The sequence below is a fragment of the Eschscholzia californica genome, unplaced genomic scaffold (assembly GCF_041429995.1).
Source record: "Eschscholzia californica isolate CP2 unplaced genomic scaffold, dmEscCali1.0.p SCAF_2, whole genome shotgun sequence".
NCBI classification, from domain to species: domain Eukaryota; kingdom Viridiplantae; phylum Streptophyta; class Magnoliopsida; order Ranunculales; family Papaveraceae; genus Eschscholzia; species Eschscholzia californica.
The window spans coordinates 57,239,221-57,258,690 of NW_028238309.1; the positions used below are offsets into that span (position 1 = coordinate 57,239,221).

The 19,470-nt window shown below is 37.5% G+C and overlaps 2 protein-coding genes across 3 annotated transcripts; both read right to left on the reverse strand.

Moving 5' to 3' along the window:
• Positions 1-9,175: 9,175 nt before the first annotated feature.
• Positions 9,176-10,620, reverse strand: LOC147559417 (protein SRC2-like). Its single transcript, XM_086661315.1, has one exon. The coding sequence runs from the start codon at positions 10,266-10,268 to the stop codon at positions 9,351-9,353; it is 918 nt and encodes a 305-aa protein (XP_086517441.1). The 5' UTR covers positions 10,269-10,620; the 3' UTR covers positions 9,176-9,350.
• Positions 10,621-12,255: 1,635 nt separating this feature from the next.
• LOC147559418 (PWWP domain-containing protein 1-like) lies at positions 12,256-18,108 on the reverse strand. 2 transcript variants are annotated; one of them, XR_015234586.1, is made up of 3 exons: positions 16,408-18,108; positions 12,621-15,063; positions 12,256-12,560 (listed from the first exon to the last, which is right to left on the reverse strand). XR_015234586.1 is itself a non-coding variant. In XM_086661316.1 (2 exons), the coding sequence occupies exons 1-2, from the start codon at positions 17,768-17,770 to the stop codon at positions 12,758-12,760; spliced, it is 3,669 nt and encodes a 1,222-aa protein (XP_086517442.1). In that variant the 5' UTR covers positions 17,771-18,108; the 3' UTR covers positions 12,594-12,757. The 2 variants fall into 2 exon arrangements, 1 of the variants encoding a protein (XP_086517442.1); XM_086661316.1 differs by lacking the exon at positions 12,256-12,560 and having other exon boundaries at positions 12,594-15,063.
• Positions 18,109-19,470: the final 1,362 nt, after the last annotated feature.

A 19,470-nucleotide genomic window follows, 5' to 3' on the forward strand; every position in this document is an offset into this window, starting at 1 on the left:
TTAAATCAAATTATGGAGACCTATGAGACTCCGAATTGCATTGTAAGCTGGCGGTAGATTTTGGCGGTAGATTTAGCCAATATTAATCTTTGCTCAAGTAGCTAATAAATAAGGCAACGCCCCCATTCATCAAAAAAAAAAAAATTAGGTTATTAGATGGCTAAAGAATTGTGGACAGTGGGTAGTGGGTAGTGGGTAGTGGGCGGTGGGAATTAGGATTGTTGAGAGTAGGTGACTAGGCATTGACCTATTGACTGAGTGAAAAATAAATTGGGTTAGACATGCATTGGATTTGTGTTGCAATAAAGTTGGAGGGAGCCATATACTTTTAAGGGGAAAGGTTTAAGTCTATGCATGGACTCAAAGGGGAGAACTATTAAGGGTGGGAGCGCCTAATATAGCTAGTCTTTGACTATGAAGTACGATAGTCATTACAATGACGTTGATACATCAAAGATGTGATAAGCACGATAACTGTCAAATTTAACAAGAACATGCCTAAAGCCCAACTGAAGGATAGCCTAAAGCCAAACTATAATATTTGTACCCTCATAACGCTGATGTGGCGTGAAAATACCACATTTAGGTCACTTAACTTTGATTAGTTAGTTCTTTTCGAGTTTTATTTCTAATTATTTATGTATTTTTATTGTTAGGTAGTTTATTTGGGGTTTGGCGTGTAATTCGGAATAAAGAGAGCGAATTATCACATTTTCATCTTATGCGGCAAAAGGGAAGAAAAGAGCACCAGGGGTATTTTGGTCAAAATCAGAAGTCAAACAATAAGTGAAGTCAATGACGAGTCCGACGGTGAAAACAGAAGTCGATTCGGAGTTCGGACGGAGAAGTTGTGAATGAAAGAAGCCGAGGTTCGGTCTTGAAACAAGGATTCTATGAAGGCACCCCCCTTGGTTCTAAATGTAGAGACAAGATGAAGGCACTCCCTTGCTTTAGAAAGAAGCCCAACCCAAGAGCCCAAAGAGGAAGAGAATAATAGAGATTCTATGGGCACCTTTTTGGTCCAAGTCAAAATGGCCTAAGACTTAGTCAAGTTTGACTAAGTCTAGGGTTGTGTATACACAAGTGAGAAAAAGAAATCAATGGAGGAGACTATTCATCATCTTCAACCTTGGAAAAGAAGAGAAGGAGGCAAGAGGCTAGGGTTCTTGTTTTGGAGTTAGAGAGCTTTAGGGTTTGAAGGAAAAGAGGGAAAGAGAGGGAAGGAGCCGGCCAAGCTAGGCCGGCCATCACCAAGGCCGGCCAAGCTTTGTCCGGCCAAGTCGGGAGCATAGCTGCTCGGGAACAGCAGCTGCTGCGAGTACGAACAGCAGCTCAGGCAGCAACAACGGCTCGGACCTGCAGCTCGGATGTGCAAGGAGCAGCACGGTCTAGCACGCAGCAGCAACAGGGACGCGTGCACCAGCAGTCGGGCACGAACAGCAGCGTCTGCAGCAGCTTCCACAACAGCAAGGACGCATCCACGGGAAGCTTCACATGCTCCAGGACGCATCTGCAGGCGCGCACTAGGCTCGGGACAGCAGCTGCAGCCCCATTGATGCTTAGAACTAGCCGGATCTTGTCTTGGCCGGAATTTCTTCATCTTTGGCCGAAATTTATCCAAGTATTCCGGCCACTTTCTTGGCCGGAAAACTTAGGGTTTTTACTCCCCTCATCCTTGGCTAGCTTCCCATGTAGTTTGATTTGATTTTGGACAAGAAATTTCTAGAGAGAGAAAGCTAGGGTTAGCTTTAATGGAGGTTGTGTTCTAAATGGAGAAGATGATGGCGGTCGCTATGGGGAACCCAGAAAATTGCTAAGGGTGAAGGAGTTGAAGGAGATGTCCTTCGACCAAGGTGACAATGCGAACAATTTGTCGGATAGGATAATTGATGTGGAAGATCATCAAGTCCGATTGATTTAGGGATCGTAGAGTTGTAGCTAGAGACCAACTACGATCGTCGAATTACGAAGTAATTCGCGGCTAACTTCGATCGGATCCTACAACGGGTTACACATAAGAGTGTCAAGTTGATCTAGGATATGACTAGTGGGAGTGAGATATAACAATGGGAATGTCCCATAAACATATCTCATAGGCCTAAAAAGGAATTAGGCAAAGATAGTACAAAAAGGCCAAAAACAGGGTTTTTGGGCCTAAGCCGATTCGGGCACTTCTAGGGCTCAGATTGGGCTGATTTTTGAAGGGACATTTCCTTATGTTATGAACATTAAATCTGCCAATTTTGGCTGGGTTTGGACGTCATCTCCTTAGGGAATTGAGAAAATACCAATAGTTGCTATTTTCGACTATTTCCCTAAATCTTATTCTAAATAGTGTTTTAGGAAACCTAAAAGGAGGTGGATTCTTATTAGGGTTCTATATAAACACTCTTAGGGCAGAGAATAAGGTGTGGAATTTCTCTCTAAGCTTTCTTACTCTACCACATCAAGTAGAGAGGAGAAAGTGAGCTAATTCTCATTAGCTATCTATCTAGTCAAAGAAGAAGGTGTTCTTCTTTCCAACCACCATTGGTGTGCTAGCTATACAACAAGGTGGGAGATCAAATTGATTGCTCGTGTCCCAAGTAGAGGAGCTACACTTGAAGCTCTTGGTCTTCTTTAATCAATTCAACTAGTTCGAGGGAAAAGTGATTAAGGTAATCTACTATCTCCATTAGTTTAATTACTAGTTTTGCATGTGATCCTGGGGATACTAGTGTAGACATTAGATGTCTTATTTCTGCTATAAACACTAGTATAAGGGTTTAAATCCCTATAAAGGGGAGATCGGCTGCAACTAAAAACTCATATTTTCCGACGATCTTAGCCTCGAACCATCATCGAAAAAGGGGGATTCTCTCACCATTTCCTTTCCATTTCTTATTCAATCACCATATTTAGCTAACTTTAGTGTGTCGATTATATGAGATGAAATGTGATGAATTCGTGATTATGTTTAATATGATTTGACGTTTTGATTATAATTGATGTTCATTTATTTCGATTATCGTTTTGATCGTATTTTCATGTGTCTTGTCAAGCACTTCGCATAGTTAATAGACGAAACGAAGTATTCGATATCGATCGTAGTCTAAGTCATAATTTCATGTGTCTTGTCATGCACTTCACATAGTTAGGCGACTAGACGACACTTTCGATGACTCGGGATTAACCGATTTAGACGTTTGTTTGACTAAGTATGATCTCCGGATATACGTAGTACTTAGAGACATCTACTTTAGGAGTCGAATATCGATTGTACCTCGACACATTAAATCGAACTACACATAGCCGTAGGTTTATCATTATGGGTTCCCGGACTTCGACACCTCTCTCACTTATTTGTTGCCCGAATCGAGTCTCACTGTCTCCCGACTCTTGTTCCTTTGATACTTCTCTCGAATCTCTCTCGCCCGTTTACTTTTATTATTTAGTTAGTTTTCTTGCTTGCTTTATTCTTTTTGTTACTCTCACAATCAAAACCCCCCATTTATCTTTGTTTCCCTTCCTGTTTTGTCTAAGTTAGTATTTGACATCTAAACCGAGGGATAAGACCCTTCGTTATCCAAACTACCAACTTATCCTTGGATCGACAGCGGTTTTACCGGTTACTACTTGATACCTCCGCTTGGGTGTGCAACCTTTTCGGGTGCATCAAACGCCAAATTCAATAACCCAGAGATTCATAATGTATTTTCGTAGTATATAGTAATGATGTATCCATGTCATGTGATGAATGTGACGACTTCTAGAATCCTATGTCAAAACCGATTACTAAATGATGGGCTTCAAAGGCCACATAGAAACAACATTTACTTCACTTACAGCATAAGTTACATGAAATCGTTAAAGAGGATAACTATTGTCCCCCAAAAATTAAACGCATGATCTCTTGATTTTGTAGATAGATAACCAACAAACTTAGCTATTCACGGCCTCGCGGGTGGATGTGTGTTAATGGAAGGGACAATAACTATAAATGTCAATATAATATTGAAAATAAGTAAAAAAAAAACACATAACATTTCACAATTGTTTTTCAGGTCAAAAATCATACAAAAACTAAAGTATCTTTTTTGTCATTTTGTGTAACTAATTCTTTTATTTTTTTTGTAAACTTTATATATATGACTTTTCCTTGAGATGTCGGATTTTATGAAATTTATATGTTTAGAAAGGATTTTTCATTAGCTTTCTAACAAGAACCACTTTCAAAACTTTTTCTTTTCTCAAAAAAAACTCAGAAAATCATCGTTTTTCTGTTTTTCTTCAAATTGGGTTTACAATTATTGCAATTTGGGGTTTACAAAATGTAAATTGCAAACTGGGATTTGGGGTTTGCAAAATGTAAATTGCAAACTTGGGTTTGCAAAATGTAAATTGCAAATTGGGATTTGGAGTTTGCAAAATGTAAATTATGAACTGAATTTGCAAGCTTTATAAAATGTAATCTCGGGTTCCGATTTTGCAAACTCAAATTGCGAATCGATAACAAACAAGACCGAGTTTTTTCTTTAAGTCGGGAAATTTCATCTTCATCATCATCAGATAAATTAGGGTTTCGGATTTAAGAGAGCACATCACCGTCAACATCAAATTCATCGTCAACATCAAATTCATTATCATCATCATCAATATTAGGGTTTCGAATTTAACAAAGAGATAATAATAATAATAATAATAATAATAATAATAATAATAATAATAATAATGATAATAATAATAATAATAAGAAGAAGAAGAAGAAGAAGAAGAAGAGATATTTGTTCAGCTCCATCACAAGCTCATCCCTGTTTGATGACACAAATCAACGTCTTTCTATCTTTAGAGTTTGCTGCTTCTGAAAAACTAGAGTTTGTTGCTTCATATTCTAAATTGAAATCTCCCACCAAATCGACATGTAGAGTTTGTTGCTTCTTGACAACTAGGTTTCCGACCAAAATCAACAACAACAATAGACATCTCTTTCTATGTCGACTATGACTTCGAATAAAGCTTGATGAAACAAATCGAAGAAGAAGAAGAAGATTCGAAGAAAGGAGAAAAACCATTTAAGAAAAAATTAGGTTTATTAAAACTTAGAAAATCATCGTTTTTCTGTCTTTCTTCAAATTGGGTTTACAATTATTGCAAGGATTTTTCTTCAAACTGCGTTTATATATTTTGAAAGGATTTTTCATTAGCTTTCTAGCAAGAACCACTTTCAAAACTTTTTTTTCCAAAAACTCAGAAAATCATCGTTTTTTCTGTTTTTCTTCAAACTGGGTTTACAATTATTGCAAATTGGGGTTTGCAAAATGTAAATTGCAAACTGGGATTTGGGGTTTGCAAAATGTAAATTGCAAACTTGGGTTTGCAAATGTAAATTGCAAACTGGGGTTTGGGGTTTGCGAAATGTAAATTGTGAACTGAATTTGCAAGCTTTATAAAATGTAATCTCGGGTTCCGATTTTGCAAACTCGAATTGCGAATCGATAACAAACAAGACCGAGTTTTTTCTTTAAATCGGGAAAATTTCATCTTCATCATCATCAGATAAATTAGGGTTTCGGATTTAAGAGAGCACATCATCGTCAACATCAAATTCATCATCAACATCAAATTCATCGTCAACATCAGATTCATTACATCATCATCAATATTAGGGTTTAGAATTTAACAGAGAGATAATAATAATAATAATAATAATAATAATAATAATAATAATAATAATAATAATAATAATAATAATAATAATAATAAGAAGAAGAAGAAGAAGAAGAGATATTTGTTCAGATCCATCACAAGCTCATCCCTGTTTGATGACGCAAATCAACGTCTCTCTCTCTCTCTTTCTCTCTTCAGAGTTTACTGCTTCTGAAAAACTAAAGTTTGCTGCTTCATATTCTAAATTGAAATCCCCCACCAAATCGACATGTAGAGTTTGTTCCTTCTTGACAACTAGGTTTCCGATCAAAATCAACAACAACAATCGACATCTCTTTCTAAGTCGACTATGACTTCGAATAAAGCTTGATGAAACAAATCGAAGAAGAAGAGATTTGAAGAAGGAGAAGAAAGAAGAAAAACCATAAAAAAAAAAAAAAAAAAAAAAAAAAAAAATAATTAGGTTTATTAGAGAGATAAAGTTATTTCTAATGGGTAAAGGTCTTTTTGGGAACCAAACAATTAGAAAATGACCTGAATAGTAGTTATCAAAATTATTTTAAACTTCACCTATTATTAACCACAATATTTTGGTAACTTCTACTTAATAGGAAAAGATCTAGGTGTTTTTAGTTATTATGATAATTTTGTAGACCCAAATAGCTATTTTCCCTAAATGGAACTTGCGGACATATGATTTTCGAGTTTTTGCTTTTTTTTTTCCTTTCAACAAAAAAAGGATTTATGAGTTTTTCTTTTCAATTATGTATATGAAGTTGAACTGAAACTTTGTAGGCGCTCCCTTGTTGGCTATAGGCTGCCAGAGACCATAACATTATTTGTCTATATAAGGGACGGAACCAGAAATTTTGAGAGATTTATACACAACTAAGTCATAGCGATTCAACACGAATATCAATTCCAATCCAGCTAAAATTACCACTTAAAAAATATCAATTCCATCCAAAATTGCTACTTAAAAAATATCAATTAAGTCATAAAGATTAATCAAAAATAAGAAAAATAACACGATACTACTATACCTGCTAGTTTTTCTCTTTAATGTGTTGAAGTTGTCGTCGCTCTTTTCAAATCTGATAAATTAATCTGCGTTCGAGTTGCGATTCGAGAGATAGACGATTTTGGATAATGAAGGATTAAAAGTTTGGATAACTTTAATTGATTTCGTTTTACAATTGGAATCAATATAAATTAACAACTAAAAAGTAATTGAAACTTCAAATAATATTGAAATAACAACAACTTGGAATAACAACAATTGAAATTTGAAATATAGAAACTTAGAATCTTGGGCGGTGGAAGTTAGAAAGTAAGATTAAGTCATTATTAGGTGGTAAGGATTTAAATTGGGATGTATAGATTTGAATTGGGCTTAAGTTTTAGATTGAGTTTGGATTGGGACAGTTGGGTTAAAGCTTAAGACGGAGTAAAAGATGGATAGGACATGGATGATTTAGGTGCTAGTTGTTGGGAAACTTTATGGGCCAGGGGGCATGGCCCCTCCTAGCCAATACATAGATAGGTCCCTCTACGCCTACGGGTTTTTTAGTATTAATGGCCCCTATACTGGGTAAGCTTCAAAGGGCACGTCCCTATTGTCTACGTCTACGGGTCTTTTAGTATTAATGGCCCCTATACTGGGGAAGCTTCAAAGGGGCCTACTGTAATTGTTACTAGTGCCTCCGCATCCTCTTTGATTTGGTTGATCTAGTTTCCCTGAGTTCGGTTATAAACACTCAAATGTCAACCAAATTCATTTTAAAGTTGAAATTGAAGTTGAATTCAGTGGACTTGAGCTAAAATTTGTATTCAATGATTTTTGGCCTAATTTTATAACCAATTTCGCTCGGGTAAACCAATTTTAGATTCAGAAAAAGTGTGGGAGTGACTGACAAGGCGGAAAGGTGCTTTGAATCATTCATGGAATATGAGGGTGCCAATAACCGGAAGGCCCCAATAACACTTATGGGGGCGCCTTTAAACTCCCCTTATCTTGATATGGGTCACATGTATTGCCGCCCCCATGTGTTAAAGCTTCTATTTTTATCTCACTCCCCCTTTTCCCTTGATGGGGTGCCATTAAAGCTTTTGGCCGAGGGGGCACTAGTTACGCTTTTAACATATCATTCTTAGGAAATTTTAAATACAGTCACCATTTTTTGGTTATATACTCTCACTTCATAGAAAATTTTTTGTTCAAATTAAATGAGTTGTGAGTGTAGATAACAAATTTGGTATGTGTATTTAACACCTCCCATCTTTCTTTTGCCTATACATGTCGCTGGTCTAAATAACTCCGTATTTGATTTTGTCAGGGTGTCTCGAACTCTTACTCTAAAGTGGAAGATTAAACCTTTTACCACTCCAACCAAGGGTTGTTGGCCTCGTCTAAATAATTGCCTTCAACATGTATCTCCTAAATCATCGAAACTTGAAAATTGCACGTATCATTCTAATATAAAATTCAACTTGGATCTCTAAGATAATGTGATAGTAGTTACTCTTTGTATTTGAAATGTTTAAACTAATAGAAATATTTTTATCTGAATCATCAAAATAGTTGGTTTTATTAGTACCAAAATAATCATGTCACATTTATAAATCAAATAATTTTAAAAATTTATATTGGTAAAATATTTAGAAAAAATTTGTCACATGAGATAAAACCAATTAGAGATCATATATGCCAACAACTGGTAGCCCAGTTGGTAAGTGCATCTAATCTACAGTGCGGAGGTCCCAGACTCGATCTCATGGAAGTATAAATTCAGGAATATTGAACTTGAGTATAAATAAAATACTAATATTTTTAGACTTTAGGGCATTAATTTCGTCGCTCCCTGGCTCGCTCAATCTCTGTCTTTTTTGTTGACGCATTCTATTTTGAGGGAAAGTCTGTTGCCTTGCACATTGGAGACACGAGTTCGTTTGGAGAAAAATCTTGTAGGATGTCCAACGCAAAACTCAAAAAAAAAAAAAACTCAAATTGTCCTATGTGTCAAGGCCCAATTGAATTTCTTTTTCCTTCATGTCAATATTGAGATCCTCGTTTCAAAAGACATCTCCATTGCGACAATCTAAAAACTTAACAACTTAGATGTCATTTTCTAAATTGGTAAATTTGCTTTTAATATTGAATGGTCAATTGAGATACCCAAAAGAAATCTCAAATATTGAGTTTGTTCTTGAGATATCTCAACATTAAATGATGCTACATCATTTTGAGATCATTTTGAGACTCAAATTTGGTGTTTCATTAGAGAAAGTTTTTCACAAAAATTCAAAAAATCTTAGATGACACTTTTAGTATACGTAGAAATATTAGAAGATTTAGTATACAAGTATTATATGCTCGGAGTTAAAGAATCATTTCCTACACTAGTTTGTTACTTTTAGTGCCCTATAAATTACACTGGGGATGGAAAAAACTTCAAACCAGGAAATAGAAATTCATGCACAACTAGAAAGGTATTTAAATTAAAAAATTGATGAAAATTAACATCCGATATAAACAAAAAGAAGTATTAAGATTTGTTTTAGAGGTATATACAGAACCCATACTACTAAGGTCAAATTATGCATCAAATCTCACATCTCTTTTCAAAACACCCTTAACTAGAATTCATTCATACCCACAAAAAAAAAAAAAAAAATCAACTAAAAAGTGGAAAAAGTAAAAACCCCTAGAAATCAAATCCACCATCAAAACCCCCATCAAAACCACCATCATAACCCCCATCATAACCTCCATGATCAGAAACCATATCTCCAATCAAAAGTCCACCCAACGCTCCACCCAGCAACCCTGCTCCTAATCCCATTCCAAACTTGTTCTTCTTCTGTGGCTTCTGCTGCGGCTGAGGCGGGTACCCGTATCCCTGCTGTGGTGGGTACCCGTATCCTTGTCCCTGAGGTGGGTACCCATATCCAGCTGCCGGTTGTGGCGGTGGATATCCAGCCGGTGCTGGTGGGTATGGCCCACCATGTGGAGGAGGTGGATACGCCCCCGCCGCTCCCGGTGGTGGGTACGCCGGATACGGAGAACTCGTACCAGCGGGAGCCGGATACGCCATCACGGGTTCTTCCATCTTCGATCCCGGTGGCGGGTAAGCAGGAACTGATGGGGGATACGCCGTCACTGGTTCTTGCATCTTGGCCGCCGGTGGTGGGTACGCGTTGACTGAACTCACCTTTTCACCAAACTTATAAGAGAAATTCAATTCCCCTTTAGCTTTTCCATTAGGTTTTCTAACCTGATAACTAACGAACTGATTCGATTTTCCATCTCCAACTGAATCAAGAAGCTCTTTAATCGGTACCTGAACTTCACCTATATCTCTATCACCTAGGGTTCGTTCAGCTTTGAGTTGAAAGATTAGATTGAGACGATTCTGTCTAGCTGCTAATTCATCGATTGTGAATTTCATAGGACAATTCCAAGATGGGTTTTTACCACCATCATGATCTACTGGGGTTTTCTTTTGTGTTCTTCGATCACCACCGATTGAAACGAGTACATAAACATCCATCTTGGAGAAAGTATTAACATCGTTGAGATCTTTTGCTGAGATTATATTGATTTCAAACGTTCTTGATTCCATGACTATGTAGTTGTATACTTGTATATGATCAAAAGAGAGAGAGATACTTTAGACTTTTAGAGAGAGAGAAGATATTTTTAGAGAGAGAAACTGAAATATGGATCGGATCGAAATATGAAGAGAATTGGGGGTTTGCCAAATTTATAGTGGAAATATTTAGTTGACGAAATCGTTTCGAGTTTAACGTGGGTAAAATAAACTCAATTTATTACTTGAAAATATTTGACGGTGAGAATTTTTGGGTTATTATAGTAGGAGGTGTTGTTACACAACGTAAATGTGGGTAACGAAAGTTATCCAGAAATTGAACGCGGGGGGTAACGAGTAGATGGAAAGAATGAATGTGCAGGAAACTGCCCATGGGGCTGTTTGCGGTTCTTCCTTCCTAGGGTTTTCCCTATTCCTTCGATTGGAAGGCAGAAAGAGTCATAAAGAGATAACCCACCCAGACTGCATAAACCAAAGCTCCTCGAAAGTCTGATTCCCTTAAGTCAACTTGTCTTGATAAGATTACTTTGGTTCGATTCTTTTAATAACTGACCAATTTGACTTCGAAAATTATATTTAAGTCATTTAACTTAAACTAATCATTTTTTTAGTCGTGTTTATCGTCGTTGTTCGATGTTTGCCCACGTTTCGCTTCTTTCATCTCTTGAGTTTGCGTAATCTATCAATAGTTAAAATAGTTATGATTAGATTATAAATCAGAAAATATTAAAGTTCATTGTGTCGCGGTATAAATGTAACCGTCATGAAAGTGATTTTGAAATAACACTTGTAAATTTTCTTGTCCGATCACTTCGAAGGATTTAACACAATTATTTTCTTGTTCTCGTACTGAAAATAACAATACTAGAAGTGTAGATCATGACTTTCACTCAACTCGCCACACTCTTTACATTTCCATAGTAATTCTTCTAGAACGTATAACTTTACACTTAGCTCCCGGCATTCTTCAAATTGCACTGAATTGGATTCCTGTAGTGTTAGGTACCAAGAATAATAAATTGTATTGAAACTCGGTCACGTTTCCATCCACATGACATAATATATTGCTTCCAATAACGACGAAAAAGAATTAGTCTTCAATTATTCCAAATAGACAAGGCTGGGAGGAATTTTATTCCCTCAATTATTTATTTAAGAAATGTATTCCTCTAATTTAACACCTTTAAAATTTACATTCATAGCGGAGAAATTACTATTTTCTAGTGCAACTCAACTGTACTTGCACATATTGACCGAAATGAACATACCAACAGATTATACACGGAAAAACATTGATGATCTACAACAACAAAGGAAAATATAGATGTGAGCATACATGACTCCTCTAGACTCCATCCCTATAGACCACCTTGCAAAGTTTGGTTGAGTGTAATTCCTATGATGTTCGAGAACTCTTTCATTCAGATGAAGATTAGTTTGTTCGTTTTGTTCTATCTAGATTTTTAAGTAAATTAGATTACAACTACATTGCACAAAAATCGAAAAAGAGTATTCATCCTCCCAAACATTTCTAGAGACACAAGCTCACATACAAAAAAGAAGAGAAGATAAGAATATTCTAGATAAATAGGACCATTTATTTCTTTTTATTGACTTTTCATCCATCCTCCTCTTAATGTATAATATTAGTGACTTGTCAAGGTAGATATCATGAGTCCCATTATGAACCAAATATTAAAAAGTTTAGAGAAGTCCAAAATGTCAAACTCGTGGGTATGTGAAGAAGTCCAAAATGGCAGCCATGGTCACAACTCACAAGGGAAAAAAAGTTTGTAGGTTTTACTGGTCTTTCAAGGGTAAGAAAAAATTGCAGACTTTGAAGGAGAGGATAGCTTCATTTAGGAGGCGAGATATGTAGATGATAACATTCAAACCTTGGTCTCCACAGATAGACATGTGATCAGTCAACCAGAGTCAATTCCACCCCACCCGCCTCTCACGAGGCGAGGAGGAAGGGTTGGGGTTCGAACTTTCAATATACACATAATAGAAATTTTAGTGATATGTTGACAAACCACCACACTACTAAACAGAATTATTCATGTATTCTGGGGGGTAACATTTAGAAAGTACAAAGAACAAATTCCCCTTTTACAAAAACCAAAAAAGACATTGAAGAAGTGTTTCACAAATTTATGAGAGAGAACTTCGAACACTTCCAAAAACTTCGAACACTTCCAAAATGAGATCCCTTCTTCATGGACTAGTTGACTATAGCACCAACAATCCACCCCACCCCCAACCCACAAACAAAAATATTCTCATCCAAGTCCTTTCAACAACCTCATTTTACACAATCCAACCCACAAACAAAAATATTCTCATCCAAGTCCTTTCAACAACCTCATTTTACACAATCTCTATCTACTCTCTCACTATCATTTTCTTCATTGAAATCAGCTGAAGTTCCCCTCAATTTATGCAATGTCCTCTAACCTATAGTACTAAGATAGGTTCCATCACCTTTCTATCCTCAGAATTCAAAGAGAATGGTAAGCCACATACCCTAATGAGGAGGTGATTCCCATCACTACATCATTGCATCTCATCAAAAGACTTAGCATCTGGGTAGAAATATCCGTCTTGTTCGGGTTGGTCGATTGATGGGCATTGTTATAGTTCATTTGCTCCTCTACTTGGACTTGACTCAGATGATGCAAATATGGAGATGATTTCGGAAAATGACTAATTCCATAACTCTCATTCACATCAAAACTACTACTACTTTGATTATTAAAAGATAAAGGAGGAGGAATCTGTGTTTGAGGAATAACCTTTCGAAAGTTCTTATTACTAGCATCCATTAATGCACCTTCATTACTACCAATCTTCTTGCTTTTCATGTCGCTGTTGTTGTTGCTGCTAAAGATCATCTCTTCTTTCCTACTGTCATTTTCAACCAACTTGAATCTTACTCGAGGATTCTCCCTTGGGACACCATCTGAGTTTGGACCTGTTTCTTCTCCTGATGGCTTCTTCAGACATGATTTCAGTTGCACAGGCGACTGTTGCAGCTGAGATCGTTGCTGAAGGAGCCCTTGTCTGATCGATGGAACCTCGCTCGGAGAACCATCGTCTACCTGACGTTCTGATGATTTTTCAGGTGTTTCTGCTGCTGGAGCTGCTACATCTCTCAACTGGTAGTTGACCCTGACTTGGCCAAAGAGGTTATTCCGTTGTGCATAATTATATGCCGCCACTGCGTGAGACTTATTCTTGAAAACAACCCGACATGTCAATGTTTGCCAAAATACACGGAAGGCCGAGTGATCAAGTGGACCGAATCGTGCAAATCTTGCCTTTAGCTCCGGAACTGATGGCAAAGTTGTTTGAGGAGGGAACTTTAACGATAACATTCCAGGCCCCGATGCTTTTGCCAATGGCTCTGGCTTTTTCACTACATTGACAATAGTCGGCTTCTTTTGCTCTGCTAAACTTGACTCTTTTCGTTCCCCTTGCTTTGGTTCCTGCAACTTCTGACTTCCACCCTTTTTTTCGGTTGTCAATAACTTCAACTCATTTATTTTCTTAACCCTTTTGGCAGCCTTCTCCTCCTGACGATCAGATAAACTGCGTTTCTTACCTGCTTTAGTAGGATCATCAGGTCTTGCAAATGGTTTTTGTAATTTTGAAGTTGGATCTGTTGGTTTCTTAATAAGAGGCATCTTAGTCGACGCAGCTACAGCATGAGATCTATTTTCACTAGATTCAGAAGTTTCTGCTTCACCAGTAGAGATATAGGCTGCTGCCTTTTGATAAACAAGGGAACGGAATTGGAGAATAGTATGCGTTACAATCGTAGGACTATTCCTTTCCACACCATGGAATGGATCTATAGCCAGAGCTAACAGATCATCAACTAGTTGTGGAAGTTCAACCTTGACAAGGTCAATCTTTGGTGGTGACCCTAATATGGAATCGGAATGACGGCCACCATCATTTTTCTTCTGTGAGGAACTAACCCCAATCGACTTCCCTGCAGAATTCCGCACAGACTCCCCATCTTTCGGAGTTCTTGGAAACTTATGAGGATGATCCTCCAAGGTTTCTGGATCCAATTTTCTCTTCTTTTTAATCTTCTTTTCCACTGCACCAGTTTTATCAGAACTCAAGTTCTTCGGGTGTTTAAGAACCTTTCCTTTCTTAATCACCCCATCAAAGTTCGTACCAATAACTTTATTACCGAAACCCCACACTCCATCTGGTCCAGAAGGATCTTTTAGTGCATGTTTTGATTGCACGGGGCTTTCAGACATGATGGACGGTTTAGCACTCCCCATACTCAGGTCAACAGCACTACTTTCCTGTTGAAGATTCTGGCCAGAACTGTTTCCACTCCCAGAAGCTCCTGTTCTTGGTAAAACAACAGACTCGTCCAGGTTTGCGCTTGTAGAGACTACATCTCTATTTGGTGTTGCTCCATCACTTATCTCGTGCAAGACATTCATATCCGAGTTCAAGTTGTTCTGTGGATAATCCATGCTAGGTTCGGAAACTAACACTTTCCTGACAAGGGTTTCAGATTCTTGACCACTTCCAGGATAAGTCAAGGTATAATCGCCCTGGCTGATGGTTTTTACATTGTCCTGTGCTGGGAGATTCTGAGGCTTTAACAGCGCATCTGATGTTCTTTTCTGGAAAATGTAATTTCCAGCTTTATTTGGTTTATCCCTCTTCTTGAGAACATATTTTTCCTTCTTGGATTGGTCCTTGATTTTTGAAGGCTTTGAGTAGCCTTTCTTATCGCCCAGTGCTTCAGCAATCACCATAGGACCACTGAGAGGAGCTGAGGAAAAAGTAATACTACATGAGAGAGAGACGATGATAAAACATAGACTTACTCAATAAATTTCAATCAGCAGAAATCCATGATTATCCAGTATCTACTGAAGTATAGACCTAATTTTAACAAGTTCTAGAAAAAACTATGATCAATCGTTAAAATACTAGAACAGTTTATTATGTTGAAGAATTGCTTGTTTAACTGCAAAATAATAGAATATGTAGCATCTAACTCACCAATAAGAGAATTACCCTACACTAACTTAACCAGAATAAAGCATTGTAATATGAAAAAGGATCTGAGACGCGCATTGTAATAAGAAAAAGGATTCGACACACATTGTAATATGAAAGGATCCATGACAGTATTTCAAGTGGTCAAAATTGTACTTTCTGTACTTCTGTTGCGTCCAAGGCGACTTTATTACTTGGCATTTGGCAAAGCTTCTTATGTTAAGACTTAAGAGTGTTTGTTTGGTTATTGATAATAATGGATATAAGTACATGCCTAACTTCTAGACAAGTAACGTGTTCCCTGGCAATTACATTTTTCTCAAACCCTAAGTTACTTGTCATAATAAAACCAAGACGTAGGAGTATTAACTTTACATCTAAATGCAATCTACTTCATTGAACTTATTCCCATCTTGGAACAACAATAATCACAAGAATTATATCTCACATAATCTAATAGACTAGTAAATGCAAGAGCCAGACTGTACCTAAGAAAGAAACTCTCATTTTCTTTTGTTCCAAGATTCTCAGATATAAAAGGGTATTTAAAAGCTTGTCTTTGCAGATTGCCAGATCCCAATTTCAGGATTGCGACTGCTGGATAACTTAGGATTGCTAAACATGTTCACAAGAGTAAAGATTGTTCTATAACTTCCTGTGGGCCAGTGGTAGTTCATTTTTTCGAGGATGTCTGAACTTTCAGAGCCAATAGATGTTCTGACAACACTTGAAACATATCTTAATATCTACAAGTATCAAATATAATGATGAATACCCGTTTAATAAGATTAAATGATTCACCTATTCATACTTAACACATTTGGCAAATTTCAATCAGTATCAAAACAATCGGAAACAAAAACCTGCTTTACTGAGATCGCAGGATTCAAAGTGATAAATTAGTTGCATAATAAAATGTCCAAGCATGCAAAGAAGTGCCACTAAGTTAAGTACACATGATCTATAACTCCTCGAGGAAACGAAATCAAGCATTAAAAGCTAATTGCAAGACATAACCCTTACTGCCAATCATGTTAGCTAAATACACATGATTTATGAACAAAAAGAAGAAGCTTGACTGTACATTAAAAGCACATAACTTTTAGACTTATACCTCGGGACGGCACTTTATCATGCTGGTCCAATTTAGGCATTGAATCACGAGTAGTGCGACCTGGCGGTGCTCCAAATGCCTGACCATAGGTCTCATCAAACTCCTCAAAAGTTGCTCTCCGGAGGGCATGAAACATAGCCACATTCTTAATCGAATCGATACCAGTTTGATCATAATCTCGAGGATTCAGGGCCAACTGCTGTACAAAAGAAAGTGCATCACTAGGCACAAAATTAGATCTTGCCTCCTTAATTTGCTTTGCTGAATATATTCCCCCTGCTTCATAATCAACAACGTCAACTGCAAAATAACCTTGAACATTACTCGGACGGAATTTGAATGGGTTCCTACAGTAACAAGTCAAGCGAAGAGCAGCTCTCCTTCTAGCCTCATCAACAGCTTCTTCAACTGCTCTAACGAAAATCCGAGAATTTGTCTGTCGTGATTTCTCAGCATAATGAGGATCAAAATGAACAAGTTCTTCTGGATCAAACCATCCATAACTACTATCACCAAAGAAAGCAACCAATAAATGACCTTCCCTCTTTGACCGGCGGACAGACGATGAGGCAAAAGCTTCATTGAAGATTTGTCCTGGCCACCATGGATGAGATTTCACTTTACCCCAAACCATATCCCCTGGTTCAAATCCATAGCCAGAGCCCTTTTCTGACTCAGGTTCCAAATCCTCAGAAACCCTAGCAGACCTTGCTTCATCAACCATAGAATATGCTGAACTGAAATCTAAAACAGTCGGTTTTTCATTCACTAGAATCATTTCTCCATCTCTGCAGGTCTCTCCAGAAGGAACTTCAGCTCGCTCTTCTGTTTTTGCCCTCAAACCGCTATCTCCAACATTGCTACTTGGTTTCCTCTTTATCTCCTCAGCTTCAATTTCAGAAACCCTAGATTCCTGCTCCCTGGAACTAATCTCCACAGAAACCTTAGACCCCTTCTCGTTCGTTTCCCTAGAATCTACCTTGTCGAAAACCCTAGATTTCTTCTCATCCATTTCCTTTGAATCGAACTCATCGAGAGCCCTAGGTTCCTTTTTCTCAAACCCAGTTTCATCAGGTTCTACAATTACAACATCATTTCCAACACTCGACTGCAAGTTATCCGAAACCCTAGTTTCCGCCTTGTCTTCTAATCCCTCCTCCTTGACAGACTCAGTAGAAACATCCACTATATCGTCATCAGGACCGGAAACTCCTCCATTCGAGGTATTCTCATCAACCACATCACTAGGAATCACAGTTTCTTCTTCCGCAGGAGGGGATTCCAGCTCAAACAAAGGGATTCCTTCTGATACTTGATCAGATTTTTTCTCTAAATCGCAGTTGTTGTTCATCATTGATATCATTACCTCGAGGTTGATGGTAAGTGAAACCCTAAAAATTGGGTTTTTCTAACCATAAGATGCTCGAAAACGAAACTCCATTTCGTTTTATGTCGTGAGAAAGCTCAAAAACGATTCTGATTTTAGAGATTAGAGAGAGAGAAGAACAACGAGAGAGAGAGAGGGATTTTAATTCTTCTTATTTTCTTTTGGTATGCCCTAGGGTTTGAGAACGGAATGGTGTCTTTGATCTGATGAAATGGTAAAGAGTTGTGTTTGTAGATGAAAAGTCGAATTCTTGGCAACCTGTGTGATATAGTACTCAGGGAAGTTCTAGAGGCGACCCATTTTTTAGCATGTCCATACGACCGTACCACACTTATGGCATTTAAATTGGTCAATTGACTTGGACAAAGTCAATTGGGAACGATTAAATTAGGGGTGAGCAACGGTCAGCCAAACTATCTAATTGAATTTGGTCAAGTCAAACCGAATTGGTTTCCGCCCGAACTGAACAATGATCAACTCTGCTTGAATCAAAAAATGATCAGTCGATTCCGATTGAATTTGCCTTCGATTTGAGTTTTTGAAAACTGTTCGAGCCGAATCGACCAAAGTATACATAAATACTTAATACTTAATAAGAATTATAAATTAATAAATAAATTTCTTTAGGGATTTGAATCCACGATAGTTCAAAGATTGACTTTAAATATCAATTTTCATTCTTCTGGCTTGATTTCACTTTTTTTTGGTGTTTGATTGGGTTAATAGAGTTCGTCCGGACCAATCAACCATATTCAATCGAGTCAAAGGAAACTGAATTGAACGAAATCGTTGATAGTTTGATCAGCAAACTGCCATTGATTGTTTTGGCTTTAACCTGACCTTAAATGGTCGACAAAGTTCTTCATACAAGTGTTGTCGGTATTAAAGCAGAATTATTACCCGAGGTGCGCAAAGTTCTTCATATTTCGAGGCAATGAGCATGCAAGCAATTCCAAGCAACTGGAGGTCTTGCCTTTCGATCTAATTTTGAGAGAGAAACCGGTCAATGAAATATACAGTGAGATAAAGCGTGTACAAAGCTAACGTATATTCCTCGGAAACCTCCACCAGGCAATCTACAAGAATCCCACGCATACTTTCACTGATATCACGTTGTGGTGTTTCCACTCCACAAAGTTAAAAGAAGGTCTTCGGATAAGCTCTATCGCACGTAAATTGGTATAGATATCAGCAGGGCAAAGATGATGCACATAAGAGGGTCTTTGTGGTCAGAATCAATATCTGTAATGTCCAGTCGACAAGCTCTACCAAGTATTATACTTTTCTTAAATTGAAGTTTTCAGATTTTGTGAGGGCTTACTCGATATCTGGTCCTCGAGGTGCAGATCAGAAATCACATTCTCTGTTATAACTTCCTGTACTTCGCTCGATTGCAATATTCCTTCCAAATTCACGAAGACGTATTTTCTCGTTCTTTAGCAAAGCTGCTTTTAACTGTTTCTTCAGCCATATAATTTTTTGCGTCCTCTTCAACCTGCACCATTTCAATGGGAACATCAGATTTCACCTTTGAATACTTCGTACTTGCACATCTTCCTGGGAAGCAAATCGTAGTACTGTTGGTCCGAAATAGAGTGCGACTATTATCTTAAGGAAAGAGCGGTTCACTCGCTTTTGTCCTTCACTAAATTTGATCATTTAGTAAGTTAATTTTG

Excerpts from the sequence above, each read along its gene's own strand:
- LOC147559417 (XM_086661315.1), bottom strand. The coding sequence starts at position 10,268 with ATGGAATCAAGAACGTTTGAAATCAATATAATCTCAGCAAAAGATCTC.
- LOC147559418 (XM_086661316.1), bottom strand. The coding sequence starts at position 17,770 with ATGATATCAATGATGAACAACAACTGCGATTTAGAGAAAAAATCTGAT. Across the intron at positions 15,064-16,407 it reads TGATAAAGTGCCGTCCCGAG|CTCCTCTCAGTGGTCCTATG; the intron begins GTATAAGTCTAA and ends CTTTTTCCTCAG.